The 25,687-nt window shown below is 49.0% G+C and overlaps 1 protein-coding gene across 1 annotated transcript in view; it reads right to left on the bottom strand.

Annotated features, from left to right (window-relative positions):
* Positions 1–1,345: 1,345 nt before the first annotated feature.
* The window catches only part of LOC119979098 (tumor necrosis factor receptor superfamily member 13B), a 167,767-nt gene continuing 143,425 nt past the window's right edge, over positions 1,346–25,687 (bottom strand). Inside the window, exons 5-6 of the mRNA XM_038821097.1 lie at positions 12,100–12,312; positions 1,346–3,923 (exon numbers count right to left, since the gene is read on the bottom strand). Coding sequence (XP_038677025.1) covers positions 3,613–3,923; positions 12,100–12,312 — 524 coding nt within the window. The 3' untranslated portion in view covers positions 1,346–3,612. The remainder of the gene's footprint in view (positions 3,924–12,099; positions 12,313–25,687) is intronic.

Genomic DNA, 25,687 nt, shown 5'->3' with positions numbered 1-25,687 from the left:
CCCTTGACAAAGCCAGTCTAGTCCTCTGCGACCACCTTTGGCACGCAGCTCTCTGGTCTCTTGGCCAGGACTTTCGTGAATATCTTTGCGTCTACATTAAGCAGCGAAATAGGTCTGTATGATCCGCATTCTGTTGTGACTTTGCCTTTTTTGGGTATCAGCGATATCGTGGCCTGTGTTAGTGTAGGAGGCAGGGTGCCCCTCGCTAGCGAGTCTGTAAACACACCCCTTGGGTCTCGGGAAAGGGCCGGTGCAAATTCTTTATCGAAGCCCCCGGGAACCCATCGGGTCCTGGCGCCTTCCCCACCTGCATGGAACTGATGCTCTCCATCATCTCTCCCAGACCTATTGATGCTTCATGTTCCCCCCACCTGTCCTCTCCCACAACTGGCATGTCCAGTCCATCGAGGAACTGTTTCATCCCTGCGCCCCTGCAGGGGGCTCGGGAGGTGTACAGCCCTCGGTAGGTCTCAATCACCCGGTTGATCTCTTTTGGCTTGGTTACCAGTCTGCCTCTGCACTAACTCCCTCATGGCTGCCTGCTTTCTCAGCTGGTGAGCCAGTAGCGGCCAGCCACTTCTCCGTGCTCGTCGAAGGTCCCCAGTGTCTGGCAGAGTTGGTGTACTGCTTTCCTGGTGGATAGCAGGTTCCCATTTGCAGCTTTTTCCTCTTCACCAGAAGCTCAACGGTCTTCTGTCTCACCGGGGTGTAGAAACCCCATGGGTCCACCGCCCCCATCTGCTGCATGAATGCTCCCAATTTCCTAGGCATGAATGCTCCCAATTCCCTAGACATGCCTGACTTTCTCGCCGTTCTGAGTGTTGATCGATCTGTTAGAGGGTCCTGTGCGCAGTTGAAGTTGCCCCCCATGATCAGTTGGTGTGTGCCAACACCGGGGTTTTCCGCCATGGTCTTCTTTATAAGTCTGTGTCTTCCCAGTTGGGCGTGTACACATTAACCAGAACCACCGGTGCCCCGTCTAGGACACCGCTGACCATGATGTCCCGTCCACCTTGGTCCTTGTCTCAGTGAACCTTGCCCTTTTGCTAATCAATATGGCTACTCCCCTAGCCCTCATCCTGTAGCATGAATGGTGTGCCTGTCCCACCCAGCCCTTTCTTTCCTGCAGCCGGTCCTTCTCTCTCAGGTGTGCCTCCTGCAGGAGGGCTATCAGCTTTGAGGCGTCTTAAATGGGCGAAGAATCTGGACCTTTTCACCAGGCTGTTGGGGGGGCTTCTGGTCCTCTTTCCCCCCCCCCCCCCCCCCCCCCCCCCCCCCCCCCCAATCCGCCGTTTCTGCAGGATCAACCATATGCTTGCGCGCTATCTTTTTCCTCTGGCTGCTGCCTACCTGCCGAAGCCCATCCGAGCACCAACTCTTTTTTTTTTCTTCCCCACCCTGTTTACTATATGTTCCTTCACCCTCCTCTCCCCAACCAGGCACCCCCTCCATGCCGAGAGGTGCGCCACGGTCCCCCTTACTGCCTTCTTCCTGTGCTAGCCAATCCTGCTAGTACGGTGGCTCCCCTCCCAGGGCTGGTCTAGCCTATTGCCTATGCTTGCCGACTGCTTTTTCTGCCTGCCCCTTCCGAAATGCCTGCATTTCCCTGTCCTCGCTCTCTCATGTGACCCAGTCTTTCTGATTAGAATGAGGCAGTACATTCCCGCGCAAACATGTGAACTTGTTCTATAAGTCCCTGTTTCTTTCAGCAATCTTACTCCAATCCACCTTTGTCACTGCCTCGCCTGCCCTATGTCCAGGCCGTTGGCCCACACAAAATTGTTTGCCTCTACCCGGGTATTGCAATTGTACTCTTTTCTCTGGTGCATGACCCAGAGTCTGGCTGGGAATAGCATGCCAAATCACACCCCATTTTAATATAATGCTGACTTTGCCTGGTTGAACTTGGCCCTTTTTTGCCAGATCTGCCCCAATGTCCTGATAAATATGGATTCTGGTGTTCTTCCCATGTGCTCCGCTTTAGTCTGTCTTGCCCACCGCAGGATCGTCTCACGGTCCTGGTATCGGTGCAGCTTCGCAGTGTTCGCCCTCGGCTGCTCCCCTGTCTTTGGGCTTTGGTCTGAGCAACCTGTGTGCCCTGTCGCGTTCTGAGGTTGGGGAAGCTGTCTCTCCCGACGAGGTTGCCCAGCATTCGGGCAATGTAGCCTATTGGGTCTCTACCTTCGATGCTTTCTAGTCGGCCCACAACCCAAACATTGTCATCAGGACCTGTTCTCCTGGCCTTCAACCTTCCCCATGAAGTTGTCTCGAGGTCGCGGATCTTCCGCTCCTGCGCCTCCACTTTCTTCCCCAATCCGTCAATCGTCTTTTGTAGGTTAATCATTGCCTCCATCACCACAACTTAACCGCCACCTGAATCTCAATTCTGATCGCCTCTTTCATGGCAACCAGCTCTTCTTGAGGAACGTCTTCCATCCGTCTCTGGGTAGCAGGGCGGAGGGTGATGTTCGGTTTGATGGTCTCCCCCTCTCTTGGGCAGCCGGGGCCCCCACGCCTCGTGGGTCCATTGGTTCATCTGTTTGCTGTTCGTGGCCCTTTCTGCCATCCCTTCGGCCCCTTGAGCTCCCATTAGTTGGCATTTTTTGCAATCACTCTTTCTTCCATTCGGGGTACTTCACCGTTGATTTTTCAGGCAACATTCACCTAAAAGTGCCTTTTTGATTCTGGTTGAGAGTAGAGCCACCTGATGTTCATCCATTCAGTGCACCACAGTCACCAGAAGTCGTCGTCTTCATCCCTAATTGCCCTTAAGCCACCTTCTTAAAACACTGCAGTCAATTGGTGTAGGTGCACCCACAGTGCTGTTAGGACGGGAGTTCAGGATTTGTGATCCAGCGGCAGTGAGGGAAAGTTGATATAGTTCCAAGTGTAGTCCTGGGAGTGGGTGGGGGACTGCAGGTGATGGTGTTTCCATGTATCTGTTGCCCTTGTATTTCAAGGTGGTAGAGGTTGAGGGTTTGGAAGGTGCTGTCGAAGAAGCCTTGGTGAGTTACTGCAGTGTATCTCGTAGATGGTACACAGTGCTGTCACTATGCATTGGTGATGTGGTGAATGGAGTTATTTGGGATCTGCAGATTTTTTAAACAAAATTATGGAGTGAATGGTAAGCTATTCGACCACATGGGGCAGCATAGTTTCCAGTGTATCACTAAATGGTAATTAGGAGTAGGCTCCACCCCCCATGTACATTCAGTCGGCAAAAGTCATAATAGCACTTGCAGATAGGTGAACAATCAAGGGATTTTCTGCTATGTGGTTCAGTGCATTTGCTCGCCTTGGGCAAACCATAAATGTTCTGAGACTCATCAACTCATCCCGAAGGCTTTGCTATGGAAATACTTGTCTTGTTATATGACTCCCCACCCTGTTTCTCTATAGCAGTTTGTGAAGATGAAGTATACTGGATCTCCCCCTACTCCCAATTCTAGCTGTTGTTTGAAGAGAGGCACGAAACATATTTTATCAAGATCGGAGATATTGGAGAGGAGACCTAAATCCTTTGGGAGGTTGTATATCAGTTTTACAGCCTTGACGCTGGGTGGATGTCCAGTCGACCTTCAACAGAGTTGAAGTGGCTTCAGCTCAAAATCTTCAATACTTGATGTGCTGCTTCTCCTGGAAGCTCTCAGTTTCTCTTATGCTGGGTTGCGATGGGGAACAGATGATCTGAAATGGCTTCTCTTTGTAAATTATGGCAGAAGGAAGAGCTCTTGTGTCAGCTACAGATGGTATCTGAATGCACTGATGAGGTGTCACTGTGTTCGATAACATCTTTCGTTCTTTATCAGGAATCCTTTGATCTGAGAAGCAATTGCTACAAGTTTCAGATGGCTCAGATGATGGTTCAGAGGACAAACTTTGATTCTGATCATCTCCTTCAACACTCACTTGCAGCAGTCCATCTGTGAGGAAAAACAATGATATTGGTGAAATAGCTTGCAACATTGTCCAACATCACTTTCCATTTATATCTAAGTATAGCACTGGCAGTTGCATATATACACTAAACAGATTAAAATGAAAAGGTTAAGTTTTCAAATGCTTCAATTCATTATAATTGCCTATCATTTGATAAGTTCGCCAAATCTCATCTTTTTCTGAACTTGCAGTTTATTTCAGCCCAGAGATTTTACTGACTTTGAATTCCCACTCTAACCATGTTGGTTACAATCATCCTTTAAACTTGCTCTCAAAACAGTGTTGACACCCCTACCTCTTTCACTCCTGACTGCAAGTGATAAGTTAACTGTACTTGGCTTTATGTTGCAACAACCGGCCTGGTTGAATTGGACTACCCGTCCTCTAGGTACAGTCACTTCCCACTAATTGTGATCCTGCGAATAGTGAAGCCTGGTTTTCCTGTTGAGGGCCTGGCCATTCGTCTGGATCAGCTAACCCGTACAATTAGAGTTTACCCAATGGAGTCTTATTCTGTGAAGTCTTATTCTGCAGTGTATCTTTTCTGCACTGGGAGCTGTAGCTGCGCACAGGTGAGTCTCTAGCTTGACCGGGTGGATGAATTTATCTTCCTATTTTGTCATAAACAATTTGCCTCACTTTCTCCTCACCTTGCATTCCTCCACATCTGGCATGGACTATAGAAATTGATACCATAACAGCACAGACTTTTTTAAAATTAGTTTTTATTAAAGTTTTTCTCAAACAGAATTTTTACATAACCAGTAAAAAAAAAAAGAATAATTAACAAAACAAGGTGGCTATTTCCCCCCCCCCCCCCCCCCCCCCCCCCCCCCCCCGGATTGCTGCTGCTGACATTTTAATGCTCGCCTAGAAAGTCAAGGGACGGTTGCCACCGCCGGGTGAACCCCAGCAAGGAACCTCTCAAGGCAAACGTTATTCTCTCAAGACTAAGAAACCCAGCCATGTCACTAACCCAGGTCTCCACACTCGGGGGTTTCGCGTCTCTCCACATTAACAAGATCCGTCTCCGGGCTAGCAGGGAGGCAAAGGCCAGGACGTCGGCCTCCTTCGCTTCCTCCGCTCCCGGATCTTCCGACACCCCAAATATCGCTATCTCCGGACTCGGCTTTACCCGAGCGTCCAAGACCTTGGACATAGCCTTTGCAAAGCCCTGCCAGTATTCTTTAAGCGTCTGGCATGCCCAGAACATATGGACATGGTTTTCTGGGCTTCCTGAACATCTCGCACATCTGTCCTCAACCCCAAAGAGCTTGCTCATTCTCGTCGTCGTCATGTGTGCCCGATGTACCACCTTAAACTGAATTAAGCTGAGCCTGGCACACGATGAGGAGGAATTCACCCTGCCTAGGGCATCAGCCCACAGACCCTCATCCAGCTCCACGCACAGCTCCTCCCACTTGCCCTTCAGTTCCTCCACTAGGGCCTCCGCCTCCTGCAGTTGTTGGTAGATGTCCGACGCCTTCCCCTCCCCTACCCAGATGCCAGAGACCACCCTGTCCTGTATCCTGCGAGGGGGTAGCAACTGAAATGTCCTCACTGTCTTTTGAGAAAGGTGCAGACTTGGAGGTATCTGAAGGCATTTCCAGGGGGCACACTGTATTTCTCCTCCAGCGCCTTCAAGCTAGGGAAAGTCCTATCTATGAACAGGTACCCCATCCTTTTGATGCCCGGCCTGTGCCAACTTTGAAACCCTCCGTCTATTGTACCCGGGACAAATCTATGATTATTCCGTATCGGGGTCCAAACTGAGGCCCCCTCCTTCCTGTGCCTTCTCCACTGACCCCAGACCCTCAGTGCTGCCATCACCACTGGGCTCGTGGTGTATCGTGCCGGCAAGAACGGCAGCGGTGCCGTTACCAGTGCCCCTAGGCTGGTGCCTTTGCATCACGCCGACCCCTCCTCTACAGTATTACCCATTTCCTAATCATGGCTACATTAGCCGCCCTCCAAAAACAGCCTTTTAACTCGCGGGGTCTTGTTTGCCCACACAAATCCTGTGATAATCCTGTTCACCTGCTTGAAGAAGGATTTGGGGTGAAGAGGGGAAGGTACTGGAAAACTAACAGGAATCTGGGGAGGACTGTCATTTTCACGGCCTGCACCCTTCCCACCAGGGAAAGCGAGAGCATGTCCCACCTTTTAAAGTCTTCCTCCATCTGCTCTGCAAGCCAAGATAGATTGAGCCTGTGTCATCCCAATTCCTAGTCACCTGTATGCCCAGGTACCGAAAGCTCCTCTCCACCATCTTGAGCGGGAGTTCTCCCAGTCTCTTCTGACCCCTAGTGTGAATCACAAAAAACTCACTTTTCCCCACGTTCAACTTGTACCCTGAGTAACTCCCAAAGTCCCTTCAGATCTGCATGACCTCCCCCATCCCCTCTAGCGGGTGCAGTTTTTTTTTAATAAACATTTTATTGAGGTATTTTTGGTATTGTAACAACAAAATAAACAATGTACATGAAACTATAAACATAGTGCAAAAGCCGTCTCCCTTCCTTACAGGACCACCTTTATTAACCCCCCCCCCCCCCCCCGCTCTAAGCTAAACTAACCCCCCCCCCCCCCCCCCCCCCCCTTCTGCTGCCGATTAATTTTCCGCGAAGAAGTCGACGAACGGTTGCCACCTCCGGGCGAACCCCAACAGTGACCCTCAAGGCGAACTTGATTTTCTCCAAACAGAGAAAGCTAGCCATGTCCAATAGCCAGGTCTCCGACTTCGGGGGCTTTGAGTCCCTCCAAGCTAATAGTATCCTTCTCCGGGCTACCAGGGAAGCAAAGGCCAGAACGTCTGCCTCTCTCCTCCTGGATTCCCGGGTCTTCCGACACCCTGAAAATCGCCACCTCTGGACTCAGTGCCACCCTTGTTTTTAACACTGGACATGACATCTGCAAATCCCTACCAAAATCCCCTAAGCTTCGGACATGCCCAGAACATGTGGACGTGGTTCGCTGGTCCTCCCGCACATTTTGCACACCTGTCTTCCACCCCAAAGAATCTGTTCTTCCGGGCCACTGTCATGTGAGCCTGGTGAACGACCTTAAATTGTATCAGGCTGAGCCTGGCACATGTTGCGGACGGGTTGTCTCTACTCAACGCATCTGCCCATAGACCATCCTCGATCTCTCCTCCCAGCACCTCCTCCCACTTGCACTTCAGCTCCTCGGTCTGCGTCTCCTCTGACCCCATAACTTCCTTGTAAATGTCCGAGACGCTCCCTTCTGCTACCCACCTTCTGGAAACTACCCTGTCCTGAATCCCCCTTAGCGGTAGGAGCGGGATGGTTGACACCTGTTTATGTAGGAAGTCCCACACCTGCAGATACCTGAATTTGTTTCCCCTTGCCAACCCAAATTTCTCCTCCAGCGCCCTCGTACTCGGAAAGCTCCCCTCCATAAACATATCCACCATCCTCTCAATCCCTGCTCTCCGTCATATCCGGAACCCCCCATCCATACTTCCCGGGGTAAACCGATGATTATTACAGATTGGGGACCAGACCGATGCTCCCTCTGCTCCCACGTGCCTTCTCCATTGCCCCCAGACCCTCGGGGCCGCCACCACCACAGGGCTGGTGGAGTACCCTGCTGGCAGGAACGGCAGTGGCGCAGTTACCAATGCCCACAAACTGGTGCCCTTGCATGAAGCCGTCTCCATAAGCTCCCGTGCCAACCCCTCCCCCACCACCCACTTCCTGATCATGGTTATATTCGCCGCCCAGTAATAGTTACTAAAATTTGGCAGCGCCAGCCCGCCCTCTCCCTGACTCCGCTAAAGCATTACCTTCCTTGCCCGCAGGGTCTTGCCCACCCAAACAAAGCCAGTGATCACTTTGTTGACCCGTTTAAAAAAGGAGTGTGGAATAAAGATGGGGAGACACTGAAATACAAACAGGAATCTCAGGAGAACTGTCATCTTCACCGTCTGCACCCTCCCAGCCAGTGACAACGAAAGCGCGTCCCATCTCTGAAAATCGTCCTTCATTTGGTCTACTAGTTGGGCCAGATTTAATTTATGCAGCCGGACCCATTCCCGCGCCACTTAAATGCCTAGGTACCTAAATATTCCCCCTACTAATCTAAACGGCTGCTCCCCCAATCGCCTCTCCTGATCCCTTGCCTGGACCACAAACATCTCACTTTTCCCCATATTTAGCTTGTACCCCGAAAACCGGCCAAATTCCCCTAGAATCCTTATGATTTCTTCCATCCACTCTTTTGCGTCTGATACATACAGAAGCAGGTTGTCTGCATAGAGCATGACTCTGTGCCCCCCTCCCCCCCCGGACCAGCCCCTTGAGGCTCTTGGAGCAATAGCCAACGGCTCTATAGCCAGCGCGAACAACGGTGGGGAGAGGGGGCATCCCTGTCTCATCCCCCAGTGCAGTCTAAAATAGTCCAATGTTGTCCTATTGTCCTATACAGCAACCTGACCCAGTCAATAAAGTCCCGCCCAAATCTGAACTGTCCCAGTACCTCCCACAGATAATCCCATTCTTCCCGATCAAAAGCCTTTTCTGCATCCAATGCGATCACTACCTCCACCTCCCTACCTTCCGGGGGCATCATGATCACGTTTAACAACCTTCTTACATTGGCCACCAACTGACTACCCTTAACAAACCCCGCCTGGTCCTCCCCAATAACGTCTGGAACACAATTCTCAATCCTGGAGGACAAAGTTTTGGCCCAGCAATTTGGGTGCACATTCAATTGTGATATCGGCCTGTAGGACCCATATAGATCCGGGTTCTTGTCCCGCTTCAGTATCAGCGAAATCGTGGCCTGTCACATCGTCGAGGGCAGCACCCCTCTTTCCTTTGCCTCATTGAACATCCTCATCAACACCGGCCCCAATATCCCAGAGAACTTTTTATAGAACTCCACTGGGCACCCGTCCGGCCCCGGGGCTTTACCCGACTGCATGGCCTTCAGACCCTCCACTATCTCTTCCAACCTGATCAGGGTCCCCAGCCTTTCTACCAGCTCCCCGTCAACCTTTGGGAAATTCAGCCCCTCCAAGAAGTGCCTCATCCCCTCCGGCCCCGTAGGAGGTTCCGACCTGTACTGTCGAAATCCCTAAATGCCTTATTCACCCCTGCTGAATCTCCAACCAGATTCCCATCTCTGTCATTTACTTTCCCTATCTCCCTGGCTGCCTCCCTCTTTCTAAGCTGCTGTGCAAGCATTCTGCTGGCCTTCTCTCCATGCTCATAGATCGCCTCCCCTTGCCTTTCTCAGCTGCTCCACCGTCCTCCCTGTGGTTAACAAGCCAAACTCCGCCTGTAGCCTCCGCCGTTCCCTTAAAAGCCCTGCCTCAGGGGTCTCCGCATACCTCCTATCGATCTGTAGTATCTCCTTGGCCCGTTGAGATCAGCTCCTCTCTGACTACATCCTTCAGTGCTTCCCAGACCACTGCTGCTGAAATTTCCCCCGTGTCGTTGACCTGCAGGTAGTTCTGAATAATTTCCTCAGCCGCTCGCATACCCCTTCGTCAGCCAAAAGTCCCACCTCTAGCCTCCAGTGCGGGCGCTGGTTACTGTCTTTACTAACCTGCAGGTCAATCCAGTGCGGAACATGGTCTGAGATTATGATCGCCGAGTACCCCATGTCCACCACCCCTGCCAGTAAGGCCCTGCTCAAAATAAATAAATCAATCCGGGAGTACACTTTATGCATGTGTGAATAGGAGGAGAACTTCTTCAACCTTGGCTTCCCAAATCTCCCTGGATCCACCTTCCCCCCCCCCCCCCACAATCTGCTCCATAAACCCTTTTGGTTCCTTTGCCATTGCTGGCACACTGCCCGTTTTCGAGCTTGACCGGTCCAAGCCAGGGTCAATAACTGTGTTGAAGTCCCCTCCTATGACCAACTTGTGCGAGTCCAGGTCCGGTATCTTCCCAGCATCCTCTTTATAAACTCCACATCATCCCAATTTGGTGCATACACATTTACTAATACCACCTGCACCCCCTCCAGTTTCACACAGACCATAATGTACTGACCTCCCACATCCGAGACTATTCTACCCACTTCAAACACTACCTGCTTATTGATCAGGATCACAACCCCTCTAGTCTTTGAGTCTAGTCCCGAGTGAACGACCTGACTGACCCAGCCTTTCCTCAATCTAATCTAGTCAGTTACTCTAAGGTGCGTCTCCTGCAACATTACCACATCCGCCTTCAGTCCCCTAAGATGCGTGAACACACGTGCCCTCTTGACCGGCCCATTTAACCCTCGAACATTCCAGGTGAGCCCTAGTTGGGGGGCTCATTGCCCCCTTCACCGATCAGCCATCCCCTTTTTTGGGCCCGCCTCCAGCTCATGCTCCGACCCTGCATCGGTCCGCCCCAAGGCAGCCTCCGCCCCCAACCTCCTCTCTATCCCTTCGCCCAAGTCCCTCCCTCATCAGCAGAACATTTACCCCCCTCCCCCTCCCAGTAACAACACTCTGTAACCCAACCCCTTTACTAAACCTAACATATGCACCCCCCCCCACTGCGCTTCCGTGAGCTAGCCCGCCTAGCTAGCTTGGTGGCCCCCATCCCTGGCACCGGACAGTCTCCCACCTATTGTTCCCTCCTCACCCCCCCCCCCCCCCCCCCCCCCGCTCATGCAAACATACTCCAACATCAAACAATCCCCACATAACTGCCCAACAGAAAAACACCAAGATCTAAACAAGCACCCCTCCATCTCCCAACAGTGCAAGTGAAAACCTTAACTCACTCAGCTCTGCCACTGGTCCCAAATCAATGCAAAAGGCATTACAAAAAGCTTCCACAAAATGAGAAACGAGAAACTTTTTTTTAAAAGAAAAAAAACATGAACGTTGCAGCAAAGTTCAAAAGTTCTCAGCCCACCACCAGTCCTTTCCTTTTCGCCAAGTCCAGGGCGTCCTCAGGCAACTCGAAATAAAAGTGCTGTTCCTCGTGCGTGACCCAGAGATGGGCTGGATACAACAGTCCGAACTTCACCTTTTTCTTAAAAAGGATCGTCCTAATTTGGTTGAAGCCTGCTCTTCTCCTGGCCACCTTCACACTCAGGTCTTGGTCGGCCCGCAGGATACTATTGTCCCACTTACAGCTCCGTGTCTGCTTGGCCCACTGTAGAATGCGCTCCTTATCCAAGTACCTGTGGAATCTCACCACCATTGCCCTCGGGGGGGGGGGGGTCTTCCATTCACAGCTTCCTCGCGTGTGCTCTGTGAGGACTGTCCACCTCCAAGGGTCGGGAGAATGCCCCATCCCCCAGCAGCTTCTCAAACATATCTGCGATGTATGCCCCAGCGCCGCTCCTTCAGAGCCCTCCGGGAGCCCAACGATTCTCAAGTTCTGCCGGCGGGACCTATTCTCTAGGTCCTCCACCTTCTCCAGGAGCTTCTTCTGCTCGTCTCTCAGCATCCCCACCTCCAACTCCACAGCAGTTTGATGATGCTCCTGCTGAGCCAGTGCCTTCTCTACCTTCTGGATCGTCCGATCTTGGGCGTCCAATCTAAGCTCCAGCCATTCAATCGACCCTTTTATTGGGTCCAAGCAGTCCCGTTTCTGCTTTGCAAAGCCTTCCTGAATAACTTGCACCAGCTGCTCCGTTGACCACTGGGTCAACAAACCAGAGCTCTGGTCCTCCACCATGCTGTCTCCCGCTGCAACTTCAGCTCAAGCCTGCTCTGTCTTTCTGTTTCTGCCTTTACGAGCATTTCTAGTCCTTCTCTCCATGCACCGATGTGGGAATTCAGTACACAATTGCCTTCGTCATCAGTTTTACAATTCTCGTGCTACAATATGTGTTGGTCTGAGGCATGTTAGGGAGATCAGAATGAGAGGGTTGGTATTTGATCATAATCACAGGACCATAGTCCTGCTCACCAGCTCAATGACTTCCAACCATGCTTGCTTGTTCCTGGAGGTTGTTGTCCTCCTGCCGCCCAGGAATAATATTAATCTCCATATGCTTACAGCCCATGGCATTACTTTTAGTGATGCCTCTGAGAACGAGAGGGGCAATCTCCTTGTCAGGTTTGAACCCCTTTGCTTCCCCCATTGTGAGTGGGTCCACTGGTTAAAATTTTGCCACCCCCAGTTCTGTTGCAGATTAAATAATTTGTAAAATAAAGTCTCATTACTAATTACTGACCTTTTGAAGATGTATTAGTTTTGTGGGTGGACTCCACTGTGCCATATGTGTAAACTGCCTTCCTCTTGATGCAACAAACCATCAGCATCAGAAATACACAAGTAATGATGCAGAGACTCACTGCCGTGATCACTAAGGTGAGGCTGTTGAAATGATCTTCATGGGATAGACAGTGTCTGAGAGTAGCTGAGTCCTGATTTGAGTTTGTGATCTCTAAGAAGAGGGGGAAAAAGTATAATCAGTTCTAACAAATGCAATGGGATCAGACTGCCGATCTATTGAACAATCCCAAATGCTTCACTTGCATCAGTGATACAGCCACACATTCTGCCAGGTCAGCTGTAAAATTGGGTGCTTGAGGACCCTGCTTAATTTTTTTGAGTAATTTGAGTTTTTAAGTGACACCTGATATGCCCAAGACTTATAAACATTTAGTTTTGAGGGCAAGTAAATAACTGGTGAAATTCTACCAGATTGGGTAAAGCTTCACCTGCAATGTTAGTTTCACCCATAATTGCCAGAATATGATTGCAGCCAGCAAGATCTGTTCAGTGTGCCTTAAAGTTGTGATGTATAGCTTTAGCTCGTTAATCATACTTTTTGGTTACAAGGATTTGCTTTGTGACCATCTGGATGCCCATTTCATTTCCTGTAGATTCTTCCCAACTTGAGTAACTAAGAGAGATTGGCATCATGGTATTTCATACTGCAAGTTGCATCAAGCTGTTCCCCAGGATCCAGCACCTGACACCTCGAGCTGTTAGTGAGGTTGAAAAAGGGAGACTGAATTATGTGTTTGACCATAAGACATAGGAGTAGAAGTGGGCCATTCACCCCATCGAGTTGCTCTGTCATTCAATGCGATTGTGACTGATGTGATATGATCGTCATCAAAACCACTTTCCTGCCTTATCCCCATAACCTTTAATTCCCTTGCTGATTAGAAAATCTATCTCAGCCTTGGACATGTTTAACCACCCATCCTCCACAGCTCTCTGTGGTAAAACATTCCACAGATTCACTACCCACGGAAGAAATTCAACCTCATTTATTTCTTAAATGGGTGACCCCATACTCTGAGATTATGCTCTCTGGTCCTAGGCTGTCCCACAAGTGCAAACAATCTCTCAACACCTACTCTGTCAAGCACCCTAGAATCCTATATGTCTCTGTAAGGTCGCCTCTCATTCTTCTAAACACCAATTAGTACAGGCACAACCTACTTGACCTCTCCTCAAAAAAAAAAATCATCCATACCCAGGATCAACCTAGTCATCTTTCTCTGGACTGCCTCCAATGCCAGTACATCTTTCCTTAGATAAGGGAACCAAAACTCTACACCATATTCAAAGGCAAGACATCCCTTATTTTATACTCCATTCCCTTTGAAATAAAGGCCAACATTCCATTTGACTTCCCAATTACCGACTGAACTTGCATGCTAGTTTTTTGTGATTTATGCAGAGGACCCCCAAATTTGTCTGTTCTACAGTTTTCTGCAGTCTTTCTCCATTTAAATAATATTCATCTCTTTTCTTCTGACCAAAGTATATAACTTCACGTTATATTCCATCTGCCAAATTTTGCCCACTCACCTAACCTGTCTATATCCTTCTGTAGATTTTGTCACCCTCACCATTTGCCTTCCCACCTATTTCTGTGGCATCTGCTAACTTGGCAATAGTACATTCATTTCCCTTGTCCAAGTCATTGATATATATTGTAAGTAATTGTGGCCCCAGGACTGATGCTTGTGGTACTCCACTAGTTACAGGTTGCCATCCTGAAAATGCCCCTCTTATCCCAACTCTGTCTTCTATCAGTTAGCCAATCCTCTATCTGGGATAATAAACTACCCCCCAAACCATGGGCTCTGATCCTGGCGCCTCGGTGTGGCACCTTATCGAATGCTTTTTGGAAATCCATGTATGTTACATCTACTGGTTCCCCTTTATCTATCCTGTTCATTATCACTTCACAGAGTTCTAATACATTTGTCAGGTATGATTTCCCCTTTGTGAAAACATGCTGAATATGCTTGATTAAATTATGCATTTCTAAATTCTCTGCTATTGCATCCTTTATAATGGACTATAACATTTTCCCAGAAGTTAAGCTAACTGGCATATAGTTACCATTTCTTGTCTCCCTCCCTTTTTGAATAAGGGTGTTTGCAGTTTTCCAATCATCTGTGTATTTTCAAGAATTTAAGGATTCTTGGAAGGTTACTAATGTTTCTCACCATGACTGCATATGCAAAGAATTTGTTTAACTCCTCTGCCATTTCCTGGTTTCCCATTATTTTCCCAGTCTCTGTAAGGGGCCTATGTTCACTTTTTGGCACCTCTCTTCCTTTTATATATTTAAAGAAGCTCTTGCTGTCCATTTTTATATTATTTGCTAGTTTGGCCTCCCTTTATCTTGTCCTGCTTTATTATTTTTTTGGTCATCTTTTATTGGTTTTTAAAAATGCCCCAATCCTCTACCTTACCTTTTAATCTTCGCCACACTGTAATTTATTCTGGTTTAATACTATCCTTCGCTTCCTTGGTTAACCATGGTTGATTTATCCACTTCCTAGACTCCTCCTTCAGTGGGATATATCTTTGTTCTGAGTCATGAACTATTTTCAGAAACATCTGCGATTGCTGATCAACTATCTTTCCTGCTAAACTCCTTTCCCAATCCACTCCTGCCATTCCTTTTATAATTACCTTTATTTAAGTGTAGCACAGTTGTTTCTGACCCAAGTTTCTCACTCTGAAATTAAATGCTAAATTCTGCCATGTTATGGTTACTGTTTCCGAGGGGATCTTTTACTCTTGAGATTGTTTTTTGTTTATTAAACCTGCCTCTGATCTCTGGTTGGAACCCCAACATATTCTAGGAAACAGTCCTGAATGCACTCTATGAATTCTTCCTCATAGCTACCTCTGCCAATTTGATTTTCCCAATCGATATGAAGATTAAAGTCATCCATGATTAAAGTACTGCTTTTTATACATGCCCATATTATCTCCTGATTTATTCTCCATCCAACAGTATAGCTACTGTTAGGCCAAGAAACTATTTCCACCAGTGTCGTCTTCCCCTTGGTTATTTCTTGCCTCCACCCATTTGGATTCTACATCTTCCAATCCAAGATCATTTCTTGCTTTCATACTTATTCCATCTCATACAAACAAAGCCTCCCCACCACCCTTTTCTTTTTTTTTGGAAATGTTTTTAATTGAGTTTTCATATTTTATAACCAATCAGTAAAAAAAGCGCAAAAAAACAACACGTATATGTACAAGTGAACATCTTCATAACAAGGCTTCTGTGTCTTTTGGAAGCCTTCTTCCGAACCGTGGATGGCAAATTTTATTTTCTCCAGCCGAGAAAAATTCCGTCCGATCAGACAGCCAGTTTGCAGTCTTGGATGGTGTTGCCAATTGCCAACCAAGCAGGATTCTCCGGTGGGAGATTAAGTAGGTAAAGGCTAGGGCATCGGGCCCCTCCCCATGAACAGCTCTGGATGATCTGATTCCCTGAAGACCGCCACCTTTGGGCATGGCTCCACCCTCACTCCCACAATCCTGGACATAGCCTCAAAGAATACTCGACAAGTTTGGGGCAAGCCCAGAACATGGGTGTCATTGGCCGAGCCTCCCTGGCACCATATGCATTTGTCCATCTCCGGGAAAAACCTGCTCTTTCGAGTTCTGGTTAGGTGCGCTCTGCACCACCTTTTGCTGCATTAGGTTCAGCCCTGAGCACGTGGAGGTGGGGTTTGCCCTGTGCAGTGCTTCGATCCGGAGGCATCTTTCTAACTATCTGCCTAGTTCCTCCTCCCATTTTTTCCTTGTCTCATCCAGGAGGAACGTACCTTCTCCAGCAGTCGCCCACACATGTCCCCACAGTTCCCCTCCCCAAGGTCACTCTCATTCAGCAGTCTTTCTACTAATGAGTGTCCTGGTATCTGGGGGTGCATCGTTGTTTCTTGGCGGAGGAAGATTTTTGACTCGAATGTTTCTCGGGTCGTTCCCTCTTGCTAGCTGGAACCTCTCCGTGAGTTCCCCAGGTTTGCTACTCTATCGTCTGTGTACATGTCCCTCAGGGACGCCTCATCTTGTCTCCACTTTTTCAAGTGGCATCTATTCTTGCACTAATGAACCTATGGTGTAGCAGATGGGGTGTGATTATGGTACGAATTAAGTAATGGCATGATGGGAAAACTGGTCAATGGGAAGACCGGTCAAAATGTTTGATACAATGTAAGAAAAGCTGCCCTAACCATTTCAGACTGTAAGACTGATAAGGCCAACTCTGCATAACTTGAAGTCTGAATAAGATCAGAGAAGGTCAAGCCATTCCAAAATACCGGACCTCGGCAACTCCTGATAAAACTAACTCGTCATAACCCAGGGCCGTAGGAATAAAACAAGATAAGTTCAGGAAGAAATAAGTCTCCTCCGACCTTTCAATGTTCCCTCCAAGGACAAGATAATGGTATGAGTAATGCGACAAAAAAGGTCTGTTTTATGACATTGCTTCCGTTTCTATTTCCGATCGAATTCCTGACTAAACTGTTGTCGCGCAATCTTGATAATGATAATGTATAAATATTGAGCTGATTCTCTGTGAAAGCGCGGACTTCAGTAGGAATCAGCAGTGACACTCTCTGCTCTCCGACCTCAACTTTCAGCCATAAACTGCAGTCTTTTTGAAAATAAAATCTTGTTATGTTTTCTTAACGAGCGTTGTTGAATATTTCTACTACAGTCCAGAAGCGGGAAAAATATTGACTTTAACAGGGAGCCATGGTGGACATTTCAGGTAGGCTGAAGTGATTAACTTGTTGACTATGTTGAAAAATACTTTGGAGATGTAGATCGGGAAAGATCTGAACAGGAAGAAGAACCTGGGCAGCATTTTCATTCAGATCGTCTGTTTCCTCTCTGCTCGGGAGACTTGGAGGGAGCCCCACCTCTGCAGGTCCTTTCCTCCACCAGACTTGTCAGGCTTCATTTATGGATCCGTATCCTGTCCTCGGCTATTGTGTTCCCCAGGTAGCAGAAGTTGGTCCAGGCCAGTTTAAACGGCTGTCCTTACAGCTTCACGGGGAAGATCTCGCTCCTACTCAAGTTGAGCTTATAGCCTGAGAAGGATTCAAACTCATATAGAAGTTTCATTTATCCCTTCCATGCTGGTCCGGGGGTTTGAGATGTAGACTGAGACTCTATGCTCTCTGTCCCCCTTTGGATACCTCTTCCCCCCTTTGCCACTCTTGAGGGTGATCGCCAGTGGCTCGATTGCCAGAGCAAACTATAACGTGGACAGTGGCATCCCTGCCTCGTGCTTCTGTGCAGCCCGAAGTATTCAGAGTTGGTGGTGTTTGTCAGTACACTTGCCATGGGAGAGCTGTACAGTAGTTTCACTCAGGAGATGAATCCTGGCCCAAACCCAAACCATTGCAGTACCTCCGAGGTACTTCCATTGGACTCAGTCAAAGACCTTTTCTGCGTCCAGGGAGATGATAACTTCTGGTGCTCTCTCGCGGATGGGGTCATTATCACGTTCAGCAGGCACCTGACGTTCAGTGTTAGCTGTCTGCCCTTGACAAAGTCCGTCAGGTCCTCCACGACTACCTCTGGCACACAGCTCTCCAGCTATCTTGCCAGGGCCTTTGCAAGGATCTTTGCATCCGTGTTAAGGAGAGACATGGTCCTGTAGGACCTGTACTTCGGTCATTGTCCTTTTTGGGTATCAGCAATATTGAGACTTGGGCCAATGTTGGTGGCAGGGTGCCCCTTACTAACAAGTAAGGGGCACCTTGGGACGCGGAACAATAGCACAGTGGTTAGCACAGTTGCTTCACATCTCCAGGTTTGATTCCCGGCTTGAGTCACTGTCCGTGAGGAGTCTATACATTCTCCCCGTGTCTGTGTGGGCTTCGCCTGGTGCTCCGGTTTCATCCCACAGTCCAAAGATGTGCAGGTTAGGTGGATTGGCCATGATAAATTGCTCATGGAGTGTGGTTGGAGATTACAATTGCGGAGTATTCAGCTCCCACTAACCCTGGAAGCACTGATTTCCCCACGACAAAGAAGTCGATCCTCGAGTAGACCTTGTAGACCTGGGAGAAGAAGGAAAATTCCTTCTCCCCTTGGTGTGTGAACCTCCATGGGTCCACTGTTCCCATCTTCTCCTTGAAGGTGTTCAGCTCCTTTGCCATATTCATTAGTTTTCCCAATTTGGGGCTGGATCTGTCCGCCTGTGGATCCTGTATACAGTTAAAGCCCCTGCTCCCATGATGAGTGGGTGTGTATCTATGTCAGGGATTTCTGCCGTGGTTTTCTTTATGAATTCAAGGTCATCCCAGTTGGGAGCATACACGTTCATGAGGAACCCACCCAGCTCTTCCTTACCCACAGTCGGTCCTTCTCCCTCGGGTCTGTCCCCTGGAGGAAAATAACATCGACCCTCGGACTTTTCAGATGGGCAAAGACTCTGGGTCTTTTCACTGGTCTGTTACATCCCCTGACGTTCCAGGTGACTATTGTGATGGGGGTTTCTGTTTCCCCCCCCCCCCCTCTTCCTGCGGAATCAACCATACATAACTTTGGATGCTCCCCTGCACTCTGGGGTTATCCTTTATCAATAAGGTGGCCGTCCATGCCAGTCACTCCATGTCACTGGGCCCCTGCACTGCTGGGCTTCCCTTTGTCTTGGGGTCCACCAAGATGGCTGTTCTTGGTGTGGCTGTTTTCGCTGCCACCATGCATGACCTGTTGTAGCCAGCATTTTACCCCCCCCCCCCCCCCCATTCCCCTTCTTGGATCTGTCCTCTCCTCTTGTCACCCCCCCCCCCCCCCCCCCCCCCCCCCCCCTCCCTCGTCTACTAGGCACTCCTTCCCTGTTCAGAGCTGTGTCATGACCTCCCCTTCCCCCGTACTTCCCTGTACTGGCTTGCTCGCAGTTGTTTTCTCCAATGCCACATTGAAGCGGGCCAGGGTTTCCAGCTTGATGGCATCTGTTTCTGGAGCTCCTGAGTCAGGAAGTCCATCCACTTGCTTATAAGTGTCTAGTCTGCCTTGGGTCCCAATGGTAAAGCCCCGCTTTCCCCAGTGCCCCACAAACTGAAGTCTGTTTCTTCCACACTTAGTCTTTCAGCCACATATTCATCTCTCTAATTCTTTTGTTTCCTATGCCAATTTGCATGCGCCTCAGGTAATAAACGAGAGAGATTATAACTTTGGAGGTTGTTTAATTTTGAGCCTATTTTCTCAAATTCTATGCAGAACCACTTTCCTCTTTATATCTATGTCATTGGGACCCATATGGACCACGACAATGGGATCCACCCCCCTCCCACAGTGAGTTCCTCTCCAGCTCGGAGCAGATGTCCCAAACCCTGGCACTACACAGCCGTCTGGACTCGTGCTCCTTGCTGCAGAGAACAATGTCAATCCCCTTCACTATATATATTGTCCTCTGCTGCCACTACCTCCTATTGCACAAATCCTTGCAGTACCCCATTAGTCACTGCCTGCCAATCAGGAAAAAGACCCATTTAATCCAACTTTGCTTCCAGTCTGCTAACCAGCTTTCTATCAATCTCTAGACACTATACGTAACCCCATGTGCTTTAACTTTACATAATAATCTGCTATGTGAGACCTTGTCAAAAGCCTTCTGAAAGTTTAAATAAACCACATCCACCAGGTCTCCCTAGTCAACTCTACTAGTTACATCTTCAAAGAATTCCAATAAACTTATCAAGCATGATTTCCCTTTCATAAATCTTTGCTGACTTTGTCTGATTTATACCACTGCTTTCCAAATGCTGTGCTATGAAATCCTTGATAATGAACTCTAGCAACTTCCTTACTATTGACAAGCTCACTGGTCTATAGTTCCCTGTTTTCTCTCTACCTCCTTATATTAGCTACCCTCCAATTGTAGGAACCATTCCAGAGTCCAATGAATTTTGTAAAATGATCAAATCTTGGGCATTTCCTTAAGTACTTTGTGATAATGATGATCAGGCCCCGGAGATTTTTCCACTTAAATCCCATTAACTTTCCCAAAACCAGGATGGCAGAGGCCGAACCCTCTCCATATGAGCTGGACAGGGCTTATCGGTCGCTCAGGCCCAAGCCGAAAGCAAATGAGCCCCAAATTTGCTTTCTCAAGTTTCACATCGAGTAGAAGGTCTTGAGTTGGGCGATGCAAAGGCGTGAGGCAAAGTGGAAAGGCGTTGCTATTCGAATATACCAAGACTTGGCTGTGGATCTGGCGAGAAGGCGGGCAGCCTTCGGACAGGTGAAGGCGGCACTTAACGGCGTGAGGTTTGGCGTGGCCAACCTGGCAAAGCTGAGGGTGACCTACAATTCGGGGGACTTCAACTTTGAGCCGGTGGAAGCAGCGGAGGCGTTTGAGAAGGCTGAAGGATTGGGGCTGAAATGAGAGATGGGACTGGGATTGGGACTTGGACTGAGGGGATGGGGACTGTGCTTTGTCTTTATTTCTCATTTTGGCTTGTTTCTTTATTTGTGGGGGGGAATAACTGGATTTTTCGGTTTCTTGAATGGGTAAAGTAGTTTATCTTTGTTATAATCTACAGTTGGTTACAATTATATTGGGGTATGACAGTTTTCTGTGGCACGGTTTTTGCACTGGTTCTGTTTGTTTGTCTTTGTTTCCAGGGACTGGATCATGGGGGAGGAGTGGGGCCTGGGCAGGGGCCTCCACAATAGCAAGCGAAGGTTGGGGGGGGGAGGGGGCGTGTTCATTGGATGGGCCTTGGAGGTGTGAAAGGTGGAGGGATGAGATCGATACTATGAGAGGTGTTTGCAAGAGGAAGGGGGAGGGAATTCTGGGAGGGAATTCTGGGAGGGGGATGAAGGGGTTCAAAGGTAACAAAGGAATGGGGTGAGTCAGGCCCGAGGGGCAGGGTGTCCTGGCTGTGTGTCCGTATGTGTGCGCATCAGTCAGAATAGTGCCATGGAATGATAGGGGGGCCGGTGAAGAGATCAAGGGTTTTTACAGAATTAAAGAGTTTAAAGGCCGACGTGATGTTGCAGGAGATCCATCTGAGGGTGAAGGATCAGGTGAGGCTCAGGAAGGGTTGGGTGAATCAGGTTTTGCACTTTGGGTTCAATAGCTGGGCTCGGAGGGGTAGTGTATTGGTGGGCAAGAGGGTGAGGTTTCAGATGGAGAAGATGGGGGCATACTGTGGGGGGAGGTAAGTGGTAGTGATAGGGACACGAGAGGGGAGGTTGGTGGCACTGCTGAGCGTATATGGCCCCAACTGGGATAATGCAGAGTTTGTAAAGAGGGTGCTGGGTGCTATCCCAGATCTGGATACCCACGAGTTGATAATCGGATTGGAATGTGGTGCAGGAACTGTGGTGGTATGATTTGCATAGCTGTCTGCCATTGGTGCAGAACACCGGCTTACCATTGGCCCTGGTCGGTCATGTGCCTCTCGACCGATTGGTTGAGACCAGTCATGTGACGGCTCTCCAATTGGTCGAGAGGCTGAGTTAACCACGCCTCCATACTGAGGTATAAATAGTCAGAACGCCTGGCGGTCGTCCATTTTATTGTAGTCGACCGCAGGGCTAAGTTCTAGCTTATTAAAGCCTACCTTTTGTATAGCAACTCGTCTCTCATGCAATTGATGGCTCATCAGGAACCAAAGGTGGACAGGCCTCCGCCACGCTCGCTGGCCCAGTCGAGGGGGGTGAAGGCACTGGCTGGGCTCATGAGGGAGATGGGAGGAGTGGCCCCTTCGTGGAGGTTCCTCAATGGGCGTATTCGTTTTTCTCCCCGGTATAGAAGGTGTACTCGAGGATAGACATTTTCATGGTGGGGAAGGCGCTTTTGGGGTTAGGTGGTCAGAGTACACAGCAATTGTGATTTTGGGCCATGCTCCCTATTGGTTGGATGTGGTTTCAGAGAAGGGGATGGCCCAGAAGCCGGGGGGGGGGGGGGGGATGGACATGGGGTTGTTAGCAAACAAGAGGTTTTGTGATGTGATCGAGGAATATGTGGGGTTTAATTGCAAGGAGAGGTTTTGTACGTGGTGGCTTGCGAGGCTCTGAAGGCACTGGTGAGGGGGAGGTGAATTTGTTCAAAGCTAAGTTGGACAAGGAGGAGAGAGAGGAGCAGCAGAAACTGAGAGGGGAGTTTCTGGAGGTGGATGGTAGGTATGCGGGAGCCCCGGACCCAGGTCTCTTGGCCAAGGGGAAGGGGTTGCAGGTGAGATTCAACCAGTTATCCACGGGAAAGCAGTGATCTAGTTGACAAGGGTAAGGGTCTACGAGCACGAGGAGCAGGAGGGGCATATGTTGGCTGGCCAGCTCCAGAGGGAGGTGGCAGCGAGGGAGATAATTCGGGTACTGGATAAGATGGGGAAGCTGTTGGTAGCCCTGGAGTAGATCAATTAAGTATTCAAGGCATTTTATAAAGATCTATATAGGTCGGAGCCACTGGGGAAGGAGCAGGGAGGCAACAGGGCTAACCCACTGTGCCACCGTGCTGCCCCCTACTGAATGTAGATGCCAAGATATTGGCAAAGGTGCTTGCATCAAGATTGGAGGGATGCCTTCCGAAGGTGATTGGGGAGGATCAGACGGGATTTGTGAAGGGAAGGCAGCTGTTCTTGAAGGTTGTTGAATGTGATCTTGTCTCCGGCGGAGAAGAGGAGATGGAGGTGGTGGTGACACTGAATGCAGAGAAGGCATTTGATCAGGTAGAGTGGGGTTACTTGATGGCGGTATCGGAGAGACTTGGAATTTGGCCGTGGTTTCTGGTGAGGTTTCGTGTGGCTGATGTATAAGGATTTGATGGCGAGTGTTTACACTAACAGCATGAACTCTGGGTACTTTGGAGTTCAAGGCAGAGGTGCCCGACGTTCCCCCCCCCCCCCCCCCCCCCCCCGTTATTTGCAATGGCCATTGCGCAAAAGATCTCGGGCTGTAGAAGGGGATAGTAAGGGGGGGTGGAACATAGGGTGCCCTTCTACGCTGATGATCTGCTTTTGTACGTCTCTGAACTATGCAAGTTGGTGGGGAACATAATAGAGCTGCTCCAGAGATTCAGGACGTTCTCTGGGTAGAAGTTGAATTTTGAAGAGCGAGTATTTTAAGGTCTCCCTGATGGGACTAGGGGTGGGGGTGGAGGGGCTGTCATTTTGTTTGCTGGAAACCCACTTTAGGTACTTTGCAGTGCAGGTGGCCCGGGATTGGAGAGGGTTTCGAAAATATAATTTCACTAGTTTGGTGGGGAGGGTGAAGGCCAATCTGTCGCGGTGGGACAACCTCCCTCTGTCGTTGGCGGGCCAGGTGCAGCAGTTAAAATGATTGTTTGCCACAATTCTTGTTTTTATTTCCGTGCCTGCCAGTCTATTTATCAAAATCCTTCAGGGGATGGACAAATTGACTGTGGGGTTGGAGCATGGAGGGGTGGCTCTGTGGTAAAGATGGAGGCAGGATCATGCAGGGATTCGGGGTAGCGGGCGCTGGTAACGGCGCCATTTCCGATGGCTCCAGGTTGAGTCCGGTGGTGGTGGAGAGTTAATGCAACATTTTAAGCTGTGGGCCGGGTCAGGGGCAATGCCGATTAGGGGAATCATGGGTTTGAGCCAGGGAGAATGGATGCGATGGGATGAGAGGGATATCAAGGAAATAAAGGGTTTGTTCCTTGGCTGTGCATTCACGAGCTTAGAGGAGTTGGGAGACTATGGGTTGGTGCAGGGGGAAGGGTTTAGGTACCTGCAGGTTCGGGAATTGGCAAGAAAGATTTTCCCAACCTTCCTGTTGGCGCTGGGCTCTTCGTTGCTAGGGGCGGTGCTGTCAGCGGGAGGGCTGAAGAAGGGGGTTGCTGTGGAGATCTAGGGGAGGATCCTGGAGGAGGACAGGGTGTCTATGGATGGGATTAAGGCAAAGTGAGAGGAGGAGCTGGGGAAGGCATTGAAAGAGGGACTGTGGTGTGAGGTGCTGTGGAGAGTGAATGCCTCGACCTCATGTACGGGGCTGGTATAGCTGAAACTCGTATATATGGCACACCTCACAAAATCACAGATGAGCCAGGTGTTCGAGGGTGTGGAGGTTGTCCATGAGTGGTGTGGGAGGAGCCCTGCGAACCATGTTCATGTGTTTTGGTCCTGCCCTAAGATGGAAAGGTTTTGGAGGGCGGTGTTCAACACAATTGCAGGGGTCTTGCATATAGACGTGGAGCCCGGTCCCCGCGAAGCCATATTTGGGGTGTCGGACTCACCCGAGTTGCAGATGGGAGTGGGGGCAGATGTTTTAGCCTTGGCCTTGCTGATCACTGGCAAGGGGTCTTATTGGGATGGAGGTCAGTCTCTCCACCCTGTGCCTCGGCATGGCGGGGGGACCTGCTAGAGTTTCTGACCCTGGCAAAGGTGAAGTTTGAGCTGAGGGAGGTGATGAGGTGTTCTACAACTGTTGGTGTTTGTTCATCATGTTGGTTACCATAGACTGTTAAGGGAGGGGAGGATGAGGGGAAGGGTTGGGAGGGTATCTTGGGTTTGGGTGGGATTGTTTTTTAATATTGTTAGGGTTGCCCTTGTTTTTCTTTTGTATAGTGAAAATTTGTGGAATAAAAATATATATTTTTAAAACTTCCGCAAAGCCATTTCTCCACTAATACTGATTTCCTTCAGCACTTCACTAAAACGTGTGCTTTTCAGAACTTCCGGTACATTTTTCATCTCTTCCTTTGTGAAAACAGAAACAAAGTACAAATTTAGTTCCTCTGCCATTTCTTTGTTCCCCATTATGAATTCTGCTGTTTCTGACCATAAGGGCCTACATTTGTTTTTGTCAATCTTTTTATCTTTACATATCGATCAAAACTTGTACAGTCAGTTTTTATGTTTCCCGCTAGCTTACTTTCATATTGGATTTTCCCCTTAATCAATTTTTTGGTCTGCCTAATTTAAAACTGTTCCCAATCCTCAAGTCTAGTGCTTTTTCTTGCTAATTTGTATGCCTCTTACTATCTGTAATTTCCCTTGTAAGCTATGGTTTGGCCACCATTCCCTTTCTACTCTTGTGCCAAATAGGTAATAAACAGCTTTTGCCGTTCAGCTATTTGTTCCTTGAATGCCTGCCATTGCCTGTCCAGTGTCCTCCCTTTCAGTAATGTTTCCCAGTCCTTCATGGTCAACTCATGCCTCGTACCATCATAGTTACCTTTATTGAGATTCAGGACCCTGGTCTCAGAATCAACTACCTCACTATCCACCTTGATAAAGAATTCTATCATTATGGTCACTCATCCCCAAGATTCTCTCAAATAGATTGCCAGCTAATCCTTTCTCATTGCACAACACCCAGTCCGAGATGGCCTGTTCCCTTGTTGGTTCGTCAACATATTGATCCAGGAAACCATCCCATATACACTCCAGAAATTTCTCCTCTATTGTGCTGTGACTAATTTGACTCACCCAATCTATATACAGATTAAAGTCACCCATAATCACAAATGGACCTTTATCACATGAATCTCTGATTTCCTGTCTAATGCTATTCCCAACATACAGTTTGGTGGTCTGTGTACCACCCCGACTGAT

Source organism: Scyliorhinus canicula, chromosome 15 (genome assembly GCF_902713615.1).
Source record: "Scyliorhinus canicula chromosome 15, sScyCan1.1, whole genome shotgun sequence".
NCBI lineage: Eukaryota > Metazoa > Chordata > Chondrichthyes > Carcharhiniformes > Scyliorhinidae > Scyliorhinus > Scyliorhinus canicula.
Note: the sequence above shows the minus strand (reverse complement) of the source record. Positions and strands in the feature narration are given on the sequence as shown.